Here is a 25,077-nt window from a genome sequence, read left to right as displayed (position 1 = left end):
AGAAGTGGCACACGGAAACTCCTGTTACTGTTAATTAGCACCTGCCATTTTCTTTGTGTCTGATAGACCGTCAAGTGGTAATTGTTGAGAAGACAGTGGTGGCTGTGATAGGGATAAGATGGGAGTGAAAGGAGGTGTGGGGGGGTCAGGGGTCCCATCCATGCAAGATGGGAAATCCAGGCTGGTGTTCGGATGCTGCCCTTGCTGCTGCACGCGGGGCGGGGGTGGGGGCAGATGAGGGGGCTCCAGGGTCCCCCCCCCCACCGCAGCCTCCACACCCCTCAGCTCTGCCCCTCAGGATTGACGCTGGGGAAGAAACAACCACCATCGGCGATGTTGGCAGACAGGAATCAGCGGCCGGGAGGCGGCTGGTCTCAGTCCTGCCTGTGTTACTGAGCAGCACAGGTGTCCTCTGTCGGAGGGAGGAGTGCCTGCTTGGCCACAGCCAGAGGCGGCTTCCAGATGGAGGGCGAGGAGAGTGGCCGGGGTGGGCAGCCAGATGGGGTGGGGGAGGAAAGGTGGATGGGAGAAGAGGACTCAGCCTTCCTGGAAATGCAGATTGGATGTCCCTGTGGCGAGGAGGTCAGTGAGTGTGCGGCGAGCGGATGCCACACCCTGAGAGCCCACGCGAGGGCCGACCAGGCTGCCCTCCATGCTGGCCAGGATGCGGCATCTCTCAGAAGGGGTTTCCTGGAAGGAAGAGGAAACACCCTGACATATCTGTGTATACCAAGCCTTGATCCACGGAGAGGAAAGGCCCCCAGGAATCCCCTCGCCTCTAGGCCCTCCGCAAGTCCTCTGGCCGGCAGGAGGTAAGGCCCTGCAGGTGGCAGGGATGAGGAGGGACAGCCACCCTGACCACAACCCCCCCTCCTTCCTGCCTTCCTGGTGTTCCCTTCTCAGCTTATAAAGGGAGAAGAAAACTTACTTAGCTCCTCAAGAAACTGCCCTGGAAAAAAAAAAAATCCATGACTGGTGGAAGATGACCAGCCCCCTCCCCATGCAGCCCCCCACCCTGCTCCTGATCTGTAGCGGCCCCACGAAGCTCAGCGAGGGGTTCTCCAAGGACCCTGGAGTTGGCCTTGGGGACGGAGGAGGAAGGAACCTCATCTCTCACCACCCAGAGTCCGTCCCCACACCGCCCCCCCGCCCCCACACCTGCAAGTCGCCGGTGCAGCCAGTTGTAGCAGATGACCAAGGCCAGCAGGGGTCCGAGCACTGGCACCAGCACAAACAGGGTTATCTTCCAGCAGGGCACCCTCAGGAAGTGGGGGTCTGAGCCGTGGCCACAGAACAAACTGGGTTAGAGGGTGTCCCCTGCCCCCTCCCCCCAGTCTGCGTATTGTTGGGCTTCTTAACCGGCTTAACGGGCCCAAGAACACACAGCTCTGTGCAGAGTTCAGGCATCTGGGGAACTCCGGTGACAACGGTGCCGGATCCCGGTTCTCACCAACCTTTAATTGAATTTAGCATTTCTTCCATTAAAAATGGAGGCCACAAACCAGTCGTCAGCAGTACCTATGACCCTATTACCAACAGACACCACAGATAAACTTTCATTCCCACTGGAGTTGTTGCTGAAATCTGCAAATATCTATTAATATTTGGACAAAATTATTGGACCTGCTGCTACGTTGTTATTTAGTGCGTTTTTGTTGTTTAAAGAAGCATTTGTCACTATATGACAAATGGGTTTATATTTTGATGCCTGTACTTCAGTGGTTTTTTCAGCAACTGTACGTGTTATCTGTGACCCTTTTAAAAACATTATTCTGGAGAAGGGTCCATTAGGTTTCACCAGAATGCCCAGGAGATTCATGGTACCGAAAGATGGTGCCTTCGCTTTGAATCCACCAAATAGAGATCACTTTCCTCCCTTTGCGGGGTGTGTGCTCTGCACGCTGATGGGAGTCCTAAGCGCTAGGGGGGGGGGTGCCCCCTGTTCAGGAAGGCTGCTCAGGGCAGCGACCGACCCTCTGTGCTCTGCGTTAAGGCATCTTAGAATTTCTGCAACATCCATCCAGCGGGGATGTGGGTGCCCCTCTGTTGCAGGCATTGTCCTTCAGCATTGGGGACTCTGCAGTGAACAAAAAGGACAGGGATTGTAGTCTTGAAGGGCCAACGTTGTAAAGGGGCTTGGTGTGTCTTCCTCCAGGAAGCCTTCCCTGATCAGTCCCGTAGAGTCACTTGTTCTGTGCTCCTGAGGACACTTCTACCATGTGGGTTTCATCAGTGATGCATAAGTAGTCGGTCCTCCAAGACATTGGTGTCATGTCCCCAACTGGATGGCCAGCATGCCTGGGAGGGCCTGGGTACCTCCCCTCCATAATCTCTGCACACAGACACCTTGGTCTCCTTGCTGCTGGGGTCGACTGGCCTGGCTACCGGTACAGTGCCTGGCACAGAGAGGCGTCACAGGAGTGCTTGCTGGCAACATCTCACTGTGACTTATTCAAAAAGGAAAAAGGAAGGGAAGAGGCAGGAGGCCAACTGGGAGCGAGGGTTCTTATTTCCCTGCTGACTGGGTCCCACGGACACCGGACTGACCGGGTCCTAGCACTTACCAAAGGTCCTGTGCAGGTTCTCTGAAAGGGAACACAGGGAGGGACTCAGTGGGGCACTCGGAGGAGACCCCTTCCCCTTGGAGCCTCTGCGATTGGGTCATTGAAAACTCAGGAGTGAGGGACCGTGGAGGAAGGGGAGCTGCTGGACTCTGCCCCGGATGCGGCTGCGGCAGAGGAAGGAGTCTGGCCACAGCTCCTGGCTGGCCGCGGGGTCCGAAATACTAGCGGAGTTCCGTCGGAAGGAAGCGCGGGGCGTGGGGACACAGGCGGAGACGGTCATGACCGAGAACCGTGTCGGAGATGCCGAAGGGGAGGCAGGGAACGCGGAGGGAGGGCGACGGAAACTCACCGATCTCCGCTCGAAGCTTTCCTATAGTAGAGAAAGGCAACACTGTTAGTCCAGCCCTGGCCGGTGATGGGGTCCCTCCCACAGCCGGCGCCCCGGGCCTTGCGCAGGCAGCGGGGTGGACTGCAGAGCCCGCGCCTTGAGCAGGCAGCGGGTGGACGGAGGAGCACAGGCTCCGAGCTGCGGGTGGCCGGAAGCACAGGAATGCAGAACGCAGGGAGCCGGGGTGGGGGGCGGGCAGCAGTGCCCCGACCTGCTTCAGGTGCCCTCACCTGAACTGCGGCCGCTCTGTGCCTCCGCCTCAGAGTCTCCGTTCCCTTGTCCCCCCCCCCCCCACTGGGCTGCACTTAGTACCTGTAAAGCCGCGAACGTGGGGATGCGGGAGGAGACGGGGCTGCAGAGACTCGGGACGTAACAACACCCCCTCCCCGACGGCGGGGAGCGAGCTGCCCCCGCGAGACGGGGGTTCCAACCGTCCCGCGTCCCCTCCCCTCAGCCAGGGGGACTGACAGCCTTTCTCCCGCGGGCGGAGTACTGCGCCGGGACCCGGGGCCGGTTCAAGGCGGGGAGGACCCCGACGCCAGCTCGCACACCCCAGCGCTCCCTGTGGTTTCTGCTCTCAGGACCGGGCGGGGGGCGGGGGAGAGAAGACCCTCAGGGCCCGGGAGCCGTGGCTCGGAACAGCTGGGAGAGAAGGGGTAGGACGACGCCCTGCGCTCACTCTCGCGCGGCGTGAAGCGGCCAGGTGCGGTCCCGAGGCCGCGGGGACAGCCCCGCGCCCCGCCCCTGGCAGGTGTGTCCGCTCGCGGAAATGCTGACCCTCGCCCGCCCCGAGGGGAGGCCCGCGGTGAAACGGGGCTGTTGCAGGTCGGCCCCGCCGCGCAGAGAACGCGGGGACCCGTTGCAGAAGTGAAAGCGCGCGGCAAGGTGTAAGTTCGGCTTCCGCAGCTTTGACCCGATGCCCCTCGGAACTCAGCACCAGGCAGCCCAGCTCCGAGCGTGTTCCCGGGGGTGGGGGGCGGCGGTCCGCCCTCCAGCCCTTACCTCTCAGTCTGTGCTGCAGGCAGAGGTAGACGAGGCCCGTGGCGATCTGCAGCAGCAGCACCGGGAGCACGGCGAGAAGGACCAGCACGCCGGGGTTGATCCAGTAGAAGGGGTCTGAAAGGCAGAAGGAGCACTGCAGCCCCGGCCCCGCACTGATCCTGAGACCGTGACACAGCCTGAGGGAGAAGTGGGTCTGCTTCCGGGAAGGGCTCCCCGCGAAGCCCGTCTTACAGCGTTAAGGAAACAGTTAAGAGACTTAGGTCAGGTCCTCACAGGGCACCGGGCTGGGGTGGGGGGGCAGGTGATGACCGCACTGACCCATGACCACCCCTCTGGAGGAGGGGGCCACAGTCCCACGAGACTAGAGCACGGCCTGAGCCTGAGCTGGGACGGGATGGGGGTTAGGGAGTCAGGATCTGTGCAGTTAGAGGGGAAAACCAAGTGGAGTTATTTTTAGTCATCTTTGAACTGAAATTTAGCATTTCTTCTCATTAGCAGGTCTCTAGGCAATGTGCCACAATAGTATGAAGAGAATCTGACTTTGTCATCAAGAAAAACCACAAATATTTTCATATCATGTTAGAGTGGTTTGCAGAAACCTCAAAATATATCACTTTGGTTCATCACTACTTTGAAATTACAGTAGTCTCAGGGCCACTTCGTATCTTGTAACATTTTGATAGCTGTGTTTCAGTACAAATGTGTTTTATTTAATGCATTTGAAAGATCCATCTGGGAAGGGTAAAAAAAGAAGGGCGGGGGGGCGGTGCGGGTGGAGGCTCCTGGCTGGCTCCTCAGTAGAGAACAGGAGTCTCCATCTCAGGGTTGTGAGTTCAAGCCCCACATTGGGAAGAGAGTTTACCTAAAAAAAGAGAGAGCACAGGGGTCCGTTGACTTCCCCAATGCAGTTATGAACCCCTCCTGTGGTGGTTTGATGACTGAGGGGATGTGGCATGGGACCACTGATGGGGGATGGTCTCCGGCTCTGGCTCTGCCCCCACCTGGAACTTGCCATTCCAGAATCTTGTTCATCTGCGCCCAAGAGCTCTGCCTGTCTAAGCTCAGTGTGTCCAGCTGGCTCAGCTCACCTCATCTTGTTCTCTCCTATCCTGGGGACAGATAAAGACAGGGCCATCAAGGGCACGGACCAAGAGACAGCAAGGGACAGCACGCAACTGGACTGAGAGGGTTTCTTAGGTAGGAACCAAATCCTTTGAGCTGCAGGTTAAGGCTCTTATCTGTTATGTTCCCCAGAAGAATATGTAGCCAATTCTGCTCTCCAAGTTCTTATCCCAAGTTCCCTGCAGCAGTGTGACTAGGCAGGTACAGACTTGCACACTTGTATACCTTCACAAAGTGCTAGAATCACAAAACAGGAGAGAAAGAGCCATTAGGGGCCTGCTGATGGAAAGTAACAGAAGACAGCATCACCTACGAATGCTTGGAAAAATAAGTTAAACCTGGTTGTACTTCTCTCTCAGTTTACAAGAAATACAAGGATGGGGCACTGTGTAGAACAGAATGGGAATGGAACCAGCAAAGCTAGACGGTGGGAAACTCCACAGGGCAAACAGCAGCGTGTGGATCTCGGTTAGACCTGACTCAAACTGAACAGCTCTAGAAATATATTTGGGGAGCGAGCAGGGGAATTTGAACAGAGACTGGGCATTGAGGATATTAGGAAATTTTTGTTAATTTTAAAAGACCCATTGACAGTATTGTATTTATGGTTTTTTAAAAGAGTTCTTCCCTTTTAAAAGAAGTGGTACATTCTTTTTGTTTGTTTTCCAAGTAAACTCACCCCTCATTGTGACCTTGAGATCAAGAGTCACTGAGATCACCCCAGATGACCTTGAGACCATGAGTCATGTGCTCCACGGATTGAGTCAGCCAGGTGCCCTTGAGTGACCCATTCTTGCACATTTAGTGATTTAATGACAATAATGTGTAGGATTTGCCCTGGTAATTCAGTGGGGGAGGGTGGAGACAAGCGGGTCAGGGGAACTGGCGGTCTGTCTGTCGGCCTGGGTGACTGCCGCAGAAAGGGGGTGGGACCCTCGCGGCTCCATGTGATAGTCTCTCTGCTTCTGTGAGACTGTGAGACTTCTGCTTTTAAGTTTCATAATGAAGCGTAGGAAGAAAGGATTAGAGAAAACAGGTAGTAAAATCACAAAAATGCAAGAAAAAAAGTTGGAAAGATAGAGAAAAGACTCTGGAGAGAAGGCAGGGAGGTAATTATCTGCTCTAACAGTCACTGCATTTCAGTCCTCGATCTGGCTTGGATTCCTGCTCCCCAGGCGAGGGGGGCAGTCCCTTGTTTACTTGTAAAACACTGTCCTTAGACTCTTAGGCACGCAGACTCTGAGCTGGGAGGAACGGGGTTGGAACGTTGAAAATCAACGCAAAGAAAAACGTTGTCCCCTGAGGCGGTTTTATTTTGTTTCTCCCTCTCTTTCTTTTCTTCTTCCTTCCTTCCTTTCCTTTCCTTTCCTTTTCCTTTTCCTTTTCCCTTTCTTTCCTTTCTGTTCCTTTTCCTTTTCTTTCCTTTTCCTTTCTTCCTTCCTTCCCTTTTATCTTTTTTTCTTTTCTTTTCCTTCCTCCCTTCCTCCCCCTTCCTTCCTCCTTGCCTTGCCTTTTCTTTCCTTTCCTTCTCTCTTTCTCTCTCTTTTCCTTCCTTCCTTTCTTCCTTTCTCTTTCCCTCCCTTGCTCCCTCTTCCTTCTGTCTTTGGGGATGGGGGTTGTGCTGGGGGAGGCAGACTCGGAATGGGAAGGCGGGAACGCCGCCCGCTGACCGGCCTCGCGAGCACAGGTCCGCGCACGTCCAAGCCCCCAGCAGAGCCAGCTGTGCGCACAACATTCCAGGGTGCACAAAGCCATTTTCACATCCCGGACGCCCTCCTCCAGACACAGGGCTTTGTTATCGCGCACACAATGCCATCTTCTGGCCGCGCCACACAGAAGCGACGGATTGTCTGATGAGCGTGTGCGGAGCCGCGGAAGGACCCTGAGACACTGCTCTTCAGTCAACAGCAGTGGGCAGTAAGGGCTCCCTCTCTCCGCCTCGCCTGTGAGGGGACCGAACAACAAATGCCCAAACCCCCGTCATAAAAAGGCTCCCAAGGAAGGTAGCGTCTCTCTTTCACACGTTTGCTTGTTTGTGTAGTTACTTGCAGCACGTTTTCCGGGGATATTCCTCGTCCAGTAAAACAACCACACCCACCGGGGGAGCCTCTGTGGTGGGCTTGGGTCGTCTGGCTCCTTTGGAATCATGCCTCTGTTTAGAACCAACAAACAGGAAGACATTCCAGAGCTAGACTTGGAATGAAGAAAGTCCGCTTGACCCTGGAATTCACTCTCAGGTTATTTGCATCCCCTCTAGCGGCAAAAAAAACAACCAGGAATGGACGATTCTGGGTTGTGCTGCCTCTGTTTCTCGGTTTCTTTATTTTTTAAAAATGTTTGTCTCTGTGTGTACTTGCACTCACTTAACTGTCCTATGGGACCCTCTCATAGTCTCCTCTCCGTATCTGCTAAACCTGCGGCCAGGACCGTGAAGTCTGTGCTTGGTCCCTACCTCCAGCAGCCGGTCACACAGAGCCCCCAGCCGGAGGCACGGCCCTCACGCAATTCCAGGGTCCAGGCCATTTCCCTTCTCCTCGCCCTGACTCAGGCCCGGCTTCTTCCCCACCCGGCCGGCCGTGAGCTTATGCACCCCACTGTCCCACAGCTGGGGGTGTGAGTTGTAGGGTGGCGTCTCCGTTGAGAGAGGGGTCCAGTCTCCGAGGGAGGTCGCGCCCCCGCAGACACTCACCTTCCACTCTCAGTTCCATGGCCGCCTCCTCCTGGTAGGAATGATCTCGGAAGAAGCAGGTGAACCCTCCTTCGTCAGAAAACCGCACGTTGCGGATCCTGAGGGTCACCTTCCCCTCGCCCATGGCTTCTTTCAGCAGTTCGGTCCGTCCCCGATATTCGGGCGCCTGCTCTGCATCCTGGTCCTTGCCGTTTCGGTAGAGATGGACCACCCTGGAGAAGGGTGGCCGGTACCAACCCACCTCCATGCCTGTGGCGTTCTTCCCAGGGTAGATGCGACACGGCAGCTCAGCCTCATCCCCCACTAGCGCCCGGATGGGGTGGCCTGGTCCTATGACCCTGAACTGACCTGTCCAAGACACCAAAGAAAAGAAACTGAGTCACGGGACCTCGACACAGAAGCACATCCTGGGAAGGGCTGCGTCCTAGAGCCAAGGAAGAAGACACTGATTTGTATACGGAGTTCTTGAACCGAGGAGGGGAGATCCCTGGTTACAGAGGTGCAAGTGCCCTGGATGGGAGGAACGTTCTAGTATGTGGTCACCCAGCAGAGCTGCTCCTGCCGGCTGTCTCCAACGCTGACTCTCTAGCCCAGCTGTTAGGTCCCATCACGGGACGTGGTCCTGGCGTCTTGCAGTTTAATTTTTGGGACGGGAGGTGGGGTGGGCCCTGTCCGAACCTAACCAAGCCACTCCCTACTTTCCCCTGGTGGGTTTGCTTTTGTCCTTGTTCATACCCTGTTCCCTAAATGTCCCCCACTGGGGCTGGCTCTACTTCCCTCCTCTGCTCTGTGCCTTCAGCCCAGGCTCCCAAACTTTTCGCCACGTGGAGTGTGTCTGTCAGCCAGACTCAGAGCTCCTAGAAGGGAAGACTGGTTTCCCATGACACCTGCTAGGATTTCTCAAGGGGTAAGTGGGGCTGGGCCTCCCCCATTGGGAGGGGAGAATCTCCCTGAGGCAGAGAATCTGTCTTCTGGTTGTTTTTCCTTTATTTCCCCCCAGCACCTGACAGCACATGACAGCAGGGCTCCTCTGAAAACTCTGAGCGCCTGATCCTGTGGGAGAGAGCTCTCAGACGTGACGGGATGCTGCCTTTCAGCATTGATCACGACTTTTCAGGGAACAGGCACAACCTCATCCCGTTCCACCCTGACAACAGCTCCAATCAGCAGTCATTAGTCTGAGAAGGCAACGTGGAAAAGGTCGGTCAGGATAAGCTCAAGGAGACTTGGGTTGGGGCTGCGTTATGGATGCGTTATGGAACCTGGGCCCGATTCTGAAGCGCTCAGAAAGCCCGTCAGCACACCCAGGTTTTGGACAGATAATGTGCGACGCACCTTGAGGATAAGTTGAAGGTGAACCCAGGGTCGCCTCAAGGCAGAAATAAAGATCAGTCTTACCTGCGGAGCTGCAGGACAGCTGGAGGAGGAGGGCGAGGGAGGGGAGGCAGCCGGGCAAGCAGGACCTCCACAAACTAGCCATCTCCGCGAGCACTGGGGACAGAGCGTCCCTGCAGCAGGGTCAGGCCAAGCAGACGCCCTTGGGGTGCATGTCCCCTGCCTCTGACGAAGCCTGAGTGAGGATCTGGGAGGCCGGCCTCCTCCAGGCTGTGCCACAGCTGTGCTCCCAGGAACGGCCGAGTCAGCCCCACCAGGCACTTAAACAAAAGGGCTACTGACCCAGGGGATGACCAGGGCCTGGAGCAGAGAACGCCTGGTACTGGCTCCCCCTAGCCCCTCCTGCAGCCCAGCATTCCTGGGGCTTCTGGGGGTGACCCCTCGCTGGGCCTCAGGAAGGGCTGTCCTATGGTCTGTGAGGTTCCTTCAAGCCCTCTCTTCCTGCTGTCTGCCAAGGAGGAAGAATTATTGTGGGTTTTAGGAAGGGGAAGGCCGGCATTCTCCCTGACCTCTAACTGCCCTCTCTCCGACACACGGCCGAACTGCCTTCTTTCCGTTCTGATGTGTGCTGGATCGCTTGGGCCTGTTCCCAGAGAACACATTTGGGAAGGGCGTGAGCTGAGTGTTGCCTGTACTCGGAGAGGCCAGCGTGGAGGAGGGAGGCTCCGGCAGGGCCCATCTCCCGGCCTTGGCATCATGCTCTGACTTCCTCACTGTCACAGGGAAAAGTGAGACCTGGAATGGAAATAGGACCTTTTTCCTGCCCGTAGACTCAGTAGCTCCATGAAGAGTAAGACCAGCGGCGTTGCTGACGGGGAGAACAAGGGCAAAGGAAAAAAAAATTAAACTTCCTTACAGCCTACAGTCCACTGACAAGTCCTTGGAACGGGCGGTGATGTTCCTCTGGGAGCTCAGCTGCCCCGATGCTAATACCCTGCTAAGAGCAGAGGGTGACCTTAGCTTAACATCATCCTGACCCCCAGGATCCTGTTAGTCTACTTTAACATATAAAAATTCCTTCAGAAATTTCCTTTATCTCCAAAACTCCCAGGATTCGAGCTGGCAATCGGCCCCCAGCATATGGCCCACCGATACACATCTGAAGGGTGTCACGACTCAGTTCTATTGGACGGTAATGAATGACCCTTCCCAACAATAGCGAGCCCCCTCAAGGTCCTGGAAACCTTGCTTCCAAATTCCTTAGTGACTTATGCTCTCTTGGACCCCTCGCAACTTGGAAGTATATAAGGGGCACTCCTCCTGACCCCGGTGCAGCTCTCTCTGCCCACAGATCCTGTCCCCCTGCTTCAATAAACCACCCTCTTGCACCAAAAATGTCTCAAGAATTCTTTCTTGGCTGTTTGCTCTTGAACCCTAACATTTTCACATCAGTCACCAAATTTGAAAAGTGCATTTGCCAATCTTTTTTTTTTTTTTAAGATTTTATTTATTTATTTGACAGAGATCACAAGTAGTCAGAGAGGCAGGCAGAGAGAGAGGAGGAAGCAGGCTCCCCACTGAGCAGACAACCTGATGCGGGGCTCGATCCCAGGACTGTGGGATCATGACCTGACCTGAAGGCAGAGGCTCAACCCACTGAGCCAGCCAGGTGCCCCCGCATTTGCCAATGTTAAAGTAAGGCTGACTCACAAGTAAGAAAAAAGGGTCAGGATGGACAGTTTAAAACCGTGTCATCCAACACAACCATCACTAGTGGTTGTTCAGATTAAAATTAAATAAAATTTGAAGTTCAGTTCCTTGATCACCAGCCGTGTTTCAAATGCTCAGCAGCACACGCAGCTAGCGGTTAACATACGGGACGGCACACACAGGGGCCATTGTCGTCATCGCAAGAACCTACACTGGGCGGCACTGTTCAAGGGCCAGGAACTCCCCTGGGGTGTACATTTTCTGTTTTTGTCTGAGATGAGCCCAAGGAGCTGGGAGAACAGACTGGTCAGCTGAGCCTGGAATGGCTTGTCCCTCCTTCCAGCAAGGCGGCTGGAGTTGGGCACATGCAGGCTGGCCACTCTGGAGCCGTGAGGGTGACCGCCAAGGTCTGGAGGGGTCAATCAGGTGGGAGGGCAGGCTCTATGTTTGCCTGAGTGTCTCCCCAGAGGCAAGATACTTCCCTGGGCAGGGCTGGAAGTCGTCCAGTTGTCATCCAGTTGTCAAAGCTGGATGGGAGACAGGTGGGGTGCAGGGCTGGGAGAACAGAGGGCCAAGAGCTGGCCGATTGGGGGCACCTGGGGCACTCAGTCAGTTAAACCTCTGCCTTTGTTTCAGGTCATGATCTCAGGGTCCTGGGATTGAGCTCCGCATTGGGCTCTCTGCTCAGTGAGGAGCCTGCTTCTCCCTCTGCTTCTGCCTGCTGCTCCCCCTGCTTGTTCTCTCTCCCTCTGTTGAGTAAATAAATAAAATATTAAAAAAAAAGAAGTTAGCCAATCAAAGCCACTTTGGAGAACTCACAGTGTCTCTGAAAACAAACACCAAAGAAACACCTTACTGGTTGCTTCCCTGTGGTGCCGTCCTAAGCGATTTGCTTGTATTTATTCATTTAATCCTACAACAGTGAAACCAATGTTAAAATATTTCCATTCTTATGTTACAGATGAGGAAACAGCAGGACACGAATGAAGTCACGTGCCGCAGGTCACACCACCACAGAGCGACAGGGATGGAATTTGAGCAGGTTTTCCCTCCCCAGTCTGGCACCTGTGGCCACCTGTGGGGACCACACCAGTCTCGCACCACACTCACCTTCGGGTCCTCCCCTGCCTCAGGTCTCTGGAAAGCGGGTGGCCCCTGGAGCTGGAGGAGCTGTCCCAGGGATGACGTGGTCTCCGCACAAAGGCGATGTGAACAAGAGGAGGGGGCCACCAGGTAAAAGAAGCCAGTGACATCACCATTTACAGAATTCTGGGTGCTGGAGCGTTGGTTTTTGCAGGTGTGGAGAGGAGGGAGATGAGCAGATGGGGTGAAGCTGCCCTGCGTTGTTCAGAGCTGGGCATTTCCCTCAGGGCTTGAGTGTGGCTTTACCTGACTTTGTGCAGCAGGCGACGTGATCGCACAGGCCTTCTTGGGTTGTTCTTGTGTGCACTTCTCTCCTCGGTCATCTCTGTTTTATCTGCACCTCTCACCCACCACGGTTGATGGCAGCCCAGGCCCCCAGTCATGCAGGTGGAACGGGATGCTGTACACAGCGACCGTGGGCTCCTGACCTGCTGTCCTTGTGCTGGTAGGAAGCACGCAGGAAGAGACAGCCACTCGGGGGGTTACGCGGTCAGAGTACCGTGTGAGCCCTCCGGACACTGCCTACGGCTCTCATCTCACACCAAGGAGACACACACCCTGTTCCGCTTCTTGTGTCCACTTAACAAGGCGTCTTTCCACAGTAACACATAATGTAGCTCCCTTGCACTTCCAAAAAATTAATTTTTGTGGTTATTCATATGCTTTGTTTCAAAATCTAAAAGGCATAAAATAATGTCCCTTGAAAACCTCCCTCCCAGCCATCCAGCTCCTTCTTTCTCTGAATCTTTCCACGTATTGGCCACTAGAGGAGGCTCCAGGAGAAATCATTCCCCTCACCTTGCAGTTTTAAAAACACAAATGGTAATAATTTTTCCTTTTAAAGTAAGCCCTACACCCCACATGGGGCTTGAACTCACAACCCCGAGATCAACAGCACCTGCTTGACCCACTGCGGCAGCCAGGTGCCCCATAAATGGTAATAATTCATCTTAGAGACCGTTCCGTATTAGTACCTAATGGACATCCTCATTATTTTATACAGCGACACAGTATTTTATTACATGAATGTATCAAACTTACTTAACTGGTTTCCAAGAACATTTAGGTTGTTTCCATTTTTTAAGTGTCTGTTTTACCGGCTTAAATGAAAATGTATTTAATTAATTTAAATGAATACATATTTCAAAGAAATCTTATGTGTTAAGCTTTGTATTAGACTTTGATAATTAAAGTTTCAGGAACACGTATAGGTTCTTGCCTTCATGTAAATTATATTCCAATTACATTGCAGTTATATACTTTCTTTTTTTTTTTTTATTTATTCATTTGACAGAGATCACAAGTAGGTAGAGAGACAGGCAGAGAGAGAGGAGGAAGCAGGCTCCCCGCTGAGCAGAGAGCCCGATGCGGGGCTCGATCCCAGGACCCCGAGATCATGACCTGAGCCGAAGGCAGAGGCTTTAACCCACTGAGCCACCCAGGCGCCCCAGTTATATACTTTCTTAAAAAAAGATTTTATCTATTTATTTGAGAGGGAGAAAGAGCAGAAGTGGGGTGGGGGGCAGGAGTGGAGGGAGAGAGAGAGAAGCAGACACCCCCCAGCAGGGAGTGGGTGGGGGGGCCCTCCTGCCTGATGGGGGGGCTTGATAGCAGCACCCTGAGATCATGACCCGAGCCGGAAGAGAGATATTCTAGTTATGTGTCGCCTAAGGGCACAAGTCACAGAGTGTCAGGCCACCATTTTCAACCTTTTGCTCTTCCATATAATTTGCTAATGAGTATTGGTCTGCTCGGGTCGGTTATACAATGTGAGGCGCCTGGTACTAGGTGAAACTCTGAGGCCCCTCGTCCAAACAGCATGAAAGAAGCCTTTCCTTTCTTGTGTGGGTTCACTCGTGCCCTGTCTTGGTGGCACGTTCTCGTTTTTGCTATTTAATGTCACATTCCTTCAGGGACACCGATACTTGACCCCGGCTTGTCTAGACAGGGGTGCATGCCTGACCCTTCCTTTCCCTCTGCCCTGTCCCCTCCTGGGAAAACACAGTGCAGAGGGGGGCGGCCTCTCCTGGGGGCAGTGGGAGGCAGCTGAAAATCAGTCCCGCAGATGGGGGAAGCTTGACCAGCGAGACCAAGCTTGAGCCTGGGCTCCGAGGCGCTGGGGCAGTCTCTCCAGACTCACTTACAAAGCACACACTGGAAGGTGAGATGGCTGAGAATTTCAAGGTGACAACACAGCATGAGAAGCCCGACACCACAGCACCACAGTGCCTGGCTCCTCCCCGTCCTAAGCAGAGGGCGGTGTCTGTCCTGGCCCAGTGCCCAGGAGGTTCACTGCTTTCCACATGAGGGGAGTAGCTAGTCCCAGGAGCATGTGCATCTGTCATATTAGTAAGTCCCGATGAATTGCCGTGCACCAAGGTGTACCCTTTGTTCCAGTGCCGAGAGTCAGAGGCGTGGCTCCCCGTGAGCTGTGATCCTGCACAGCGAACACTCGGGGCTGTGTTCACGCCCCCCCCCCCACCCTGATTTTTCTTCTGGGACTGCCTCTTGCGGTTTAACTATCAAGAGGAATTTGACTTTTCCACTTTCCATTTTCGTGGCTCTATTTCTGTAGCATGTGTGTTTAAGTTGGTCTGGACAGTCCTGGAGGCCCAGTGACTGAGGGGCTGTACGGGGTCTGATCTCCATCCGTTTGACCAGGTGTTCCATAGGTGGGCGGGCCCGAATCAACCCGTCGCAGGTGACGAGCTGGGAGCTTGCGTGTTGCAGTGGTCAGGGGCCTTTGTGCACACTGCTGGGTTTACCTAAGAGACACCCACAGGGCAAAGGAAGAGGAGCAACAGTGTTCCGCCGAAGGCTTACATCGTACCTGTCAACATTTCCCCCAGTTTCGGGTCTTCCCTGTTACTATTCTGAAATTCAACTGTATTTTCCTCTTTTACAAAAAAAAGCATCCACCTTGTTCTAAGGTGAGCCAGGCACTTCGGCGAAATGGGTTGCTCCGCGGAAGCGGCAGCGAGCGGTTCTGTAGGTCCCGGTGGGGCAGAGCGGTCAGGTGCAGGCCCCGGGAGGCCCGTGCAGACCCACACACCCGCCGGGCCTCCCATCCTTCCGGTTGCTGGACCGTCAGGCCGACGCCCATCAGGACGTTAGGCCAGGTAACCCCTATTCCCAGCTGTACGAGCCTGCAGGAATAGAATTCGTCTCCCCATCTTTCTCCCCCGGTCCAGTTCGCCTCCTTTTCGTCTTCGCTGCTCGCGCACAAGCCGGCAGGATCCACAGGTGGAGGCCCCAGCGCGCCCGGGTTCGCCCGGCAACAGTGACGTCATGACTCCGCCCCCGAGAATTGGCTGCCGGAGCCTCCGGGGGCGGAGAAGAGGCGGCAGCATCAGCACCCACTGTTTACCCGGCAACAGTGACGTCATGACTGCGCCGCCGAGAATTGGCTGCCTGAGCCTCCGGGGGCGGAGAAGAGGCGGCAGCATCCGCACCCACTGTTTACCCGGCAACAGTGACGTCATGACTGCGCCGCCGAGAACTGGCTGCCGGAGCCTCCCGGGCGGAGAAGAGGCGGCAGCATCCGCAGGCGGAGGCCGCAGCGCGCCCGGGGTTTGCCAGGCAACGGTGACGTTAAGTCCCCCGGCTAAGAACCGGCTGCCGAGCCTCTGGGGGCGGAGGAGAAGCGGCGCATCCGCAGGTGAGAGCCGCGCGGGGTCCGGTCCAGGTCGGCACCCCCTCCCGGTCTCCCCGCCGCCTCTCGGCCAGGACGCCGCGCACCCACCGGGCAGCACCCCCTAACCCGGGGCCCGCCGGTCTCCACGGGACTGCGCGACGCTGTGGAACATTTTGGAACCGGGCAGCGGTCCTTCTGCCTGTCCTGTCGCTGCCTGGCAGTTACAGTCTTTCCCAGCAGAGAACACTGCGTGGGGGACCGTCGTCCTCTTGCAGCTCTGGCCCGGGAGTCCCGGTCCGGCACCTGGACGACCCTGCGTCCACACCTGGACGGTGCATAGAAGCTTGCACCTGAGCGTCGGATGCAAATTCCAGCCTCGGTTTCGCTAACTGTGGCCTGGGGTCTGTCTCCCCACCCCCACCCCGTGGGCTTGACGTGCGCAGTAACGGAGACCCGGGGCACGTGGTGCTCGGCCGTGCCCGTCCTGCCTCTGCACCCTTTGGGACCATCCCAGCGGCCGCTGTGCACAAAAAGTGGGGCCGGGGAGCAGGACTTTGTCTCCTAGGCGGGTACGTAATAGAGGAAGTGTGCTGGAGGAGCCAGGGGCGGAGTGCACCCCAGCCTCTGTGCGCTCCTCCCAGTCAGGGTGTGGGCAGCTTCCTGCACTCTAGCCTCAGAGGTCAGTACTTACACTTGAACTTGATCTAGATCACGCCAATCTGCTGACTCAGACATCAGTGGTTTTGAACTCTGGATCAAGGGCTTGTGTGATGATGAGGCCCTTCAGGGTCCAGGCTGGCCTGGGGTGGGGGGTGGCTGTCTTGAATGGACAGGGAGTGGCTTTGCTGCTTTTCAGGGCCAGACACAAAGGTAGATCACTGGGGCCAGTGTCCCCTCCCTCCACTCCCGGCTCCCTTCTCTCCCTGTTACTAGCTGGACTCATAGATCCAGGAAAAGTGTCAGTCCTGTGCACCATCCACACTCCTGCTCCCCAAAGGACACAGGTCTGCCTCTAGGCCAGGGTGTACATGGGGACAGTGAACAAGCCTGGCGACCACTTGGGGATCCTTTGAGTGCAAATTAGGAAGCTGAAGTCCACATTTTAAAACCTGAACCAAGCCAGGGGCACCTCTGACTCTTCATTTCGGTTCAGGTCCTGGTCTCGGGGTCCTGAAATCAGTCCCGTGTTGGGCTCTGCCCTGAGTGGGGATTTGTTCCGAGATTCTCTCTCTCTCTCTTTCTCCCTCTGCTCCTCTCCACCCCTTCTCTCTCAAATAAATGAGTACATCTTTAAAAAAATAAAAATAAAAACTTGAGCCAAATCAAATTGAACTAAACTGAGTCCTTTCGTTGAACCTTCTTTTGAACATAGTAATAACTTTATTTTCAAAGAAATGTGGAATGTTTAGTTTCTAAACCTGAAAAATGTTTATTTTTGTGTATTTGTTTTCCTTTTTCCCTATTTAAAAATGTAAATTCAGTTAATTAACATATAATGTATTATTGGTTTGAACGAACCGTTTGACAGCTATTTTGACCGACCAGGGACTTGGTTCCCATTTGCGGCTGATTCTCAGCAGCAGGGGAAATGGTCTTACTAAGTTACCCCATAAAGAAGGCAAACGTACTTATGGTTTTACCCCAGAAAAACTACTCAGTGTGTCTGTGTGTTGGGGGCGGGCAATTATGTTAATATGTTTGTAAGATTTTTAATATGCTTCTTGAATCTGTTGATTCAGTTACTGACTTGCTGGCACCCCACAAGCCTAAGCAGCTCAGTTAGCCAGCTACTGTCATTTCCTCCACCGGGATCCGGCTTCTTAAGAAGCCAGTAAGAGCTGATGGGGACTGGTGAGTGTGGAATTGAATGTGGACGTGTGTGTGTCTGGGGGTGGGGTGAGGGGGATGTGGACGCAATAGCTTTGGGTTGCTATGGTTCTACTTTTTAAAAATGGTCTTTGTAATTTTTTTTTTTTTTTTTTTGAGTTACGAAACATACCAGCAGGACCTGCTTCTTAGGGGAAATGCTCGATTTTGGACGGGACCGAAGGCTTGCCTGGTCACTGGCGCCATCTACTGGTTACACTGACTTACTGCTCCGACGAGGGACCATGGCCGGCGCAGGGTCCCCCGACCTGCCTGAAGATCAGTGGCAGGTGAGACCGCGCAGGGGCCGTCCCTGAAGTTTGCCCACGACTTACACTTACTGGCCTGTTGACCCACCGATGAAGTCTTGTTCGAGGACCCTCTGCTGTGTAACATCCTGAATCAAGTGCCAGTCGGGGGAGGAAATACTGTTTTGCCCTCATGTGGTTTTTAACGTCCTCAAAACGGCTTTCCATGGTTGTCCCTGTCCCTTACAGTAACGTGCAATCAATAAGTGGATCCAATAGTTGTACTGGGAGGAGGATACTGAGGCCCGCGGAGCTGAGAGGAGCCCGAGGTGGGCCAGACCCAGCAGCCCGGGCTGCAGGTGCAGACGGGCCCTCTGCCAGGCATGCGAGCTGGGCGGGGCGGAGGGGCACAGGCTTGCTTTATTCCTGGTGTTTCGTCGGGAACCACGACCTAGTGGTTCCCTAGCCTTCCTCTACCATTTCTTTATCTTTTGTTGTGGTTTCTATACCTTCTTATTTCTTGCCCCAGCTTGAACTCTGTTTGGAGATGTGATTTTTAGCAACAAAGCTAAATTTATGCACAATTCATTTCTGTTATTAATTGAACATATTTTATTTTTTAAAAAATTTTTTAAAAGATTTTTTTTATTTATTTGACAGAGATCACAAGCAGGCAGAGGGACAGGCAGAGAGAGAGGAGGAAGCAGGCTCCCCGCTGAGCAGAGAGCCCGATGCGGGGCTTGATCTCAGGACCCTGGGATCATGACCTGAACCGAAGGCAGAGGTTTTAACCCACTGAGCCACCCAGGCGCCCCAATTGAACATATTTTAAAGATTTTATTTATTTGAGAGAGAGAGAGAGACAGCGCGAGCACATGAGTGAGCACAAGCAGTGGGGAGGGGCAGAGGGAGAAGCAGACTCCACACGTGGGAAATGAGGTATGTATAAGGTTATTCAAACAGATTTTTTTTAAACTTTTTTATTTTATTTTATTTTTTATTTATTTGACAGAGAGAGATAGATCACAAGTAGGCAGAGAGGCAGGCAGAGAGGAGGGGGGAAGCAGACTCCCTGCTGAGCAGAGAGCCCAATGCGGGGCTCGATCCCAGGACCCTGAGATCATGACCAGAGCCGAAGGCAGAGGCTTAACCCACTGAGCCACCCAGGAGCACCTCAAACAGATTTTTTTTAAAAAAATTATTTATTCAGGGGCGCCTGGGTGGCTCAGTGGGTTAAGCCGCTGCCTTCGGCTCGGGTCATGATCTCAGGGTCCTGGGATCGAGCCCCGCATTGGGCTCTCTGCTCAGCAGGGAGCCTGCTTCCTCCTCTCTCTCTGCCTGCCTCTCTGCCTGCTTGTGATCTCTCTCTGTCAAATAAATAAATAAAATCTTTAAAAAAAATTATTTATTCATTTGTCAGAGAGAGAAAGCACAAGCAGGGAGAGCAGGAGAGGGAGAAGCAGACTCCCCGCTGAGCCGGGAGCCTGAGGTGGGACTCGATCCCAGACCCTGAGATCATGATCTGAGCTGAAGGCACACTCAACCAACTGAGCCACCCAGGTGCCCCTGAAGTGATTCAATGCAGTGTGTTTGTAACTGCAGATTACAAACGTCTTACGGTCTATTGAACGTGGACTGATTAGGTAAACTATGAGACCCCCACGCAGTGGAGACTATATTTAAGTCATCCCTGCCCCCCACGTGGGGCTCAAATTCATGACCCTGAGATCAAGGATCACTGGTTCCTCCAACCGAGCCTGTGAGGGGCCCCCAGGCCGTCTCTTCTGGGTCCACTGTGAAGCGTCCGAGCTGAGATGCGCCCAGGGTGAAGTTAGGGGCCTGCCGGCAGCTCCCTGTTTCCGAGAGCCTCTGTGGGCCAGCGACTCTCACATGCTGACTGGTCAGTCAGTCCCTATGACCCCAGCAGGAGGGACACACTATCGTCCCCACTCTAAGAATGCGGAAGGCGAGGGGTACAGAGGGGCCAAGCAGTGTTGTGTGAATCTCGGAGAGGTAGCTTCTGGGGAACTTGCTGGCCAGTTTGGACTTGGGTGCAGAAGCCGTGCCCGGATAGAAAAGATCTGAGAGTCCGGGTGTAGCACTCGGACAGGAGGTTCACGGCCTCCCTGAGCTTCTGCTTCCCACACTGGGGCGTTCCGAGTTGCACCTGGCAGAGGATGTGGCGAAGTGCGCATCCTGGGCTGGGAAATTGGGAAAACCCCAGGATTCTCTTTGTAGGTCGACCACTCATTCAGTGAGTGCCTGCTACCTTCGTCCGCTGACACACAGACCCTTCCTCTCTTGGAGGACTGGATCATCGTTCGTCTTCCGTCTACTTCTCTCCCAGAATATAATTTTAAGCACTAGCAGTTGTCAGTGTCTCAGGCTTACCAAGCACTCTAGCTTGTCTGAGCCTCATACCCACATCCTGGAGCGAGTGAGCGACAGGGCATCTCAGGAAGGCCTCGCGAATGGCACACACAGCAGACCAGCAAGAGGTCCTCAGGCTTGGAAACTGCTGAGATGACCCGCACTGTGCAGTGAAAACTGATTATTGAGTCAGAAGATGTTTTTGTTGCGTGGTCTCTCACGACGCTTCCGACCAGGTGGCAGGCGCTGTGCCGTGGCTGTGGGGAGGACACGAGAACCCTGCTCAGGGTCCCTGCTCCCACGGAGCTTAAGGCCCGGTCAGGAGGCAGGTATTACATACATGGTTCTAGAATTGAAAAGCAATGACCGCTGAGGTGAGTGCTTTGGATGGTGAAGGCTGTGCTGGGAGAGACCCTGGCTGGGTGGGGTGGGGTCTGTCGGGAGGGGAGAAGACGGCAGGGGTGGTCCGGGCTGCCTGCTCCCACAGTGTGTGGGCAAGGTGTGGGCAAGGCGCAAGGACGCAGTCGGCCGGGATGGCTAGAGCACCAGGAGCAGGAGGGAGGAGCAGAGGTCTAGGCTGCAGCCCCAGGCTGTAGGCACGGATGGTGTGACCTTGGGGGTGTCCTTCCACCTTTCTGAGCTGCAGCTTCCTCTTCCGAAAACACATCATAGTCATAGCAGAGCGCCCCGGAGAGGCCGGGAGGGTTAAGACGGATGATGTGAGTGGCTCGTAAGTCACGCACTGGGAAGGTGTCTTGGGGCCGACGGAGGGGTCACAGATGCCGAAAGCATCCGGAGGTGTGTATGAGTCATGCTGACTTTCCGAGTTTCAGAGGGACAGGGAAGGAGGAGTTAAAACCTGCAGGTGTTGGTTTGCTCTAGATCGCTAGACCTAGACCTGCTCGCGCCTATCCCAGGCTTTCCTCTCTGCTCAGATTAGGATTGTCCATTTGGGTCCCTGGACAGGGCAGGACCCACCCCACACGCGGCAGTAGGGTCACAGTTTTCCATACAGGGCCATCGTGAGGGATCCGGGCTGGTGTTTTTATGGCTTTTCCATGAGTAGAATCTCTAGTCTGTTGCCTCAGATTTGTTCACTTGACTCCTAAAACCTCCTTTGTAAATCTTTGCTTGTGTTTGTACACTCAGTTCCACACACCCTATTCTGTAATTCCAAAACCCACAGTGCTCTGAAAATAAAAAATGTCGTTTCTGACTCATTTGGTGGCAAGACCAGATGTGAAGTTCTTCAGTCTTTGCTAACTGCACCTAATGTCAACAATCATGTATTTCAGGGTGCCTGAGTGACAGTCGAGTGACTGACTCTTGGTTTTGGCTCCCGTCTCGAGCTCAGGGTCCTGAGGTTGAGCCCCGCATGGGGCTCCAGACTCAGGGAAGAATCTGCTTGAGTTGTCTCCCCCTCCGTCTGCCCCTTCCACTCATGCTCTCTCAAATGAATGAATAAGCTTAAAAAAAATTGCAGAAATGTGATTGTGTCCTTACAGATGTCATACCTATACACACACGTCAGAGTGGAGTTCTCAGCATTCCATGGTTTCTACTAGAAAAATGTGGTGATGTGTCTTTTTTCTCTGAGTATTTGGCTAGCATGCTGGTGTGGTCTGAATAAGTGAAAAATCATGATCAGTTCTTTCTCTTTTTTAAAAGAAAAATTGTATTTATTTGACAGAGCGCGTGTGCACAAAAGCCAGGAGTGGGACAGAGGGACAGGGAGAAGCAGGCTTCCCGCTGAGCAGGGAGCCCAATGCAGGACTCGATCCCAGGACCCTGGGATCACGACCTGAGCCGAAGGTCAGTGCCTTACTGAGGCCCCCAGGTGCCTTCACTGTCACTCCTTGAACTGGACACAGGGAGAGAGAAATCTGTTGCAGCCAAATGCACAAGCACAGACCTTACAAACGCGATGTCCAAGTGCACACATGCCTGATGGCCCGTAGGGTTTGTGGGCTGGCGCCACTATTCATACCTGCTCGAGACTTCGTTATGTGTATTTAACTAAACATAAGATGGGTTGGTTTTGAAATCTTAAAAACCCGATCCTCTTGTAGTTCCAGGAATAGAAATATTCATGACATTTGTCTGTGAGAACCGACTCCTTTCTCAATCTGTTGCCCTGGCCTCCCCTGCCCTTCAGGAGGGATAGACAAGCTTTTTTCCTTTCTGTTGTGTAGGCCAGCCTAGCATTTTGGGACACTGTGTTTGCTTCCTTACCACGAAGGCCTCCCTTACAGAGGAGTTAGTCACAGAAGCTTCGACTCTGAAATCCGGCGATGGAGACGGTGCTGCCCCTGACCCGAGCATCTGGTGGGAGGGAAGGTGGCACGAGGGCCGGAACTGCCCTGTGGCTCCTGCATCTCCCTGAGGTTTCTGATCACACCCTGGGTTTCCCTGTGTGTGCCAGGAAGGTACGCTAGGGGTGACAGTCACTCTGCCGGCTCCTCTTCCCAGCGCAAAGCCCCAAGGCGGGCCCAGTTGAGAGCGCACAACAGGACTAGAGCTGGGCATGGGGAGCAGTTGCGAGCATTTGCCGAAGAACGGTTTCCCTTAGCCCCGGACCCCCTCCTGGCAGTGCGGCAGCAAGGGTTCCAGCCTTCAGGAGAAGGCCAAGTTGAGGCGTGGCTTGTAATTAACTCCATGTCTGAAGTTTAAGCTTTTGTCCCTTCGAGTTTTCTCCACTGCACGAGCTGTGTAGGACAGAAGACAGTCCTTGAAGATGTGACTCTCACCTGAATACGCCCCCCACCACAGACCACTCCTCACTAATTTGGATGGGAAGCACCGGGATGCTCCTTGAGCTCTGACAAGAATGCCTCGGGGTTGGGTCAGGGAAGGGCCTTGAGACTCAATCTCAGAACACAGGGGAAGAATTTGGAAACAGACTAAGGAGCTTGAGTTCAAATAATGGCTCTGTCAGTTTCATAGCTGGGTGACCTCTGATTTGTACTGTTTCCCCAGATCACAGCTCGCCGGTCTCCAAACTAAGGACCTCATATCTACTTTGCTTGGCTGGGTAAGAATGATGTGAGCTGTCCTCTGAAAGGACCCAGCACCCAGCAGAGCATCCTTAATTCAGCTACCTTGGTTAATGTTACCATGGCATGTGGGGTGTTAAAGTTCTGGGCTCTAATCTCTACATGTTCGGCAGAAGACAGGAAAGGAAGAAGAAGGTTGGGAGATAAAAGGAACAGGAAGACAGGTCCTATTCTCAGGTAATCTGAGCAGGAATGCTACCATCTCTGAAACATATCCAAAACTGTAAAAGGTCGTGTCACCAAAGGCACAAGGACTAGGGGATGGGATTGAGCGGGTCCTTCCCAGAGGAGAGTGTTTGCTGCTTGGTGTGGAAGGCGAAGGAGTGGATTGGCCCTGGGAGTGTGGGGTTGGGATACTGATGAGGGAAGACTTCAGCGAGTGTCCCGAGGGACGTGGGCCTGGGTCTGGGAACGGACACTAAGGAGGAAACAGTGTCAAAGGAGGAAGTGGCAGATATTGTGGGAGAAAGTGAGCAGTTTCAAACTGCTTAGGACAGTTACAAAGACAACGTAAATGATTAGAAAGGTAACACTAGTAAAACATCTGAGCAAAAGCTGACTAACACAACCACCAGGAAGGAGGCCGATAATGCACGGCCCGCGGGGCGATTACTATTATTCTGATGCGTTTTCTTCCAGCTTTTAAACACATATACCACAGTTGTATGCATTTTGTATTCTGCTTTTCCCTCCTCAAACTGCCGTATTTTCCCCTGGTCATGTCATTAGCTCCTCTCTTACGCGTGTTTTCATATCTCTTCCTTTGGATGGATACGTTCCAATGTATGAAACCAATACTCTGTGATTTGGACGGGACGGTGGTTTCCTTTTCTGCTTTAGCACTGCAGCGTGGCCAGAAATACCACCAGAATAATATTCCATTTCACAGAACCACAGAGTCCTCTGCCAGGGGGCATTCCATCCTCCCACCCCCTCACTTCAGCATGGCAAAGCAGCCAGGACTTGGGGGAGGCCAGAGACGAGTGGCCAGAATGAAGATGAGACAGGACCTTGAGAACTCATTTGCAGGCTCCTGAGAGGGCGTCTGTGCAGAGCCTCCGAACAGAAAGGCCATGCTGGGTCTGGGAAGGGCGTCCTCTGGGCCAGCAGCCAGGACCACACAGTAGCCCAGAGAGATGGTGTTCTCCAGGCCAGACAGCCGAACTAGCCCCAGACTGGGCGCAGGCAGGAAACGGCTTCTTTTCAGAGCAGTCTGGGAAATCTCTCACCCTGGTGCTGAGAACTTTATTTTCCTTGGCACACATATTTTTTGGTCCTGCCCTGCAGAGAGGACAGCCGGCCACTCAAGAGGAGGGTGGCTGTTGCTTTGAGTGGTTAGAAATCCTGCCCTAGTCTCTTCTGCCCATTTTCTAGCTCAGTGGGTCTCAACCACTCCCTCGGGAATGTTTTTAAAAAGCTGTGAGCTCTTCTTGTGTAATTACAGAGATGAGGGGAGCCACTGTTGCCATTGAGGAGAAGAAATTCTTCCGAGCATAGCCTGCACAGTGAATCGTCCCCCATCCAGAATCTCAAGTGTCCCCTAGGGCCTTCATGTAGGTGAAAACCTGTGTTTAATTATCTAAGCCTAGAAATTAATACTGTTTGAAAGATGGTATTAATATACAATGAACTTTCTAGGAATGCAATTACAGTTCTGTGTAAATTTAGGGAAGAATGACTTGGCTACCAAGAGTTGTTCAACATTTTGTGACATCACATAATGGACGGCAGCACGCTGCAGGTGCTGGGCACCTGTGCCCAGCACCTGCAGAGTTGCACACCTGTGAGTCTGCCTCCTTCCTGATTACGATCTCCAGCGTAGTCAGGGCTCAACACCCACACCATAGAACGGCGCTCACGTTCTCGTAGTACAAATTATTGCTTTCCATTGCCCCCTTATGGCACAGGTAGGGAATCATGTTGACCTTTAATAGTTACGTGTGTAGGTAGGTT

General features: G+C 53.8%; 1 protein-coding gene and 1 long non-coding RNA gene across 3 annotated transcripts; one reads left to right on the top strand and one right to left on the bottom strand.

Moving 5' to 3' along the window:
• Nucleotides 1-15: 15 nt before the first annotated feature.
• On the bottom strand, nt 16-9,414 carry LOC111138627 (myelin oligodendrocyte glycoprotein). Its single transcript, XM_022490659.1, has 8 exons — nt 9,164-9,414; nt 7,766-8,113; nt 3,955-4,068; nt 2,914-2,934; nt 2,565-2,585; nt 1,159-1,275; nt 929-949; nt 16-690 (listed from the first exon to the last, which is right to left on the bottom strand). The coding sequence occupies exons 1-8, from the start codon at nt 9,243-9,245 to the stop codon at nt 677-679; spliced, it is 738 nt and encodes a 245-aa protein (XP_022346367.1). The 5' UTR covers nt 9,246-9,414; the 3' UTR covers nt 16-676.
• A 6,141-nt stretch (nt 9,415-15,555) lies between these two features.
• On the top strand, nt 15,556-21,302 carry LOC111138645. 2 transcript variants are annotated; one of them, XR_002640055.1, is made up of 4 exons: nt 15,556-16,156; nt 17,327-17,438; nt 17,574-17,743; nt 19,940-21,302. It is a non-coding gene; the product is annotated as an uncharacterized LOC111138645 (long non-coding RNA). The 2 variants fall into 2 exon arrangements; XR_002640054.1 differs by lacking the exon at nt 15,556-16,156 and having other exon boundaries at nt 16,869-17,438.
• The last annotated feature ends 3,775 nt before the right edge of the window (nt 21,303-25,077 follow it).

Source organism: Enhydra lutris, unplaced genomic scaffold, assembly GCF_002288905.1.
Source record: "Enhydra lutris kenyoni isolate GAN:26980312 unplaced genomic scaffold, ASM228890v2 scaffoldscaffold93, whole genome shotgun sequence".
NCBI lineage: Eukaryota > Metazoa > Chordata > Mammalia > Carnivora > Mustelidae > Enhydra > Enhydra lutris.
Note: the sequence above shows the minus strand (reverse complement) of the source record. Positions and strands in the feature narration are given on the sequence as shown.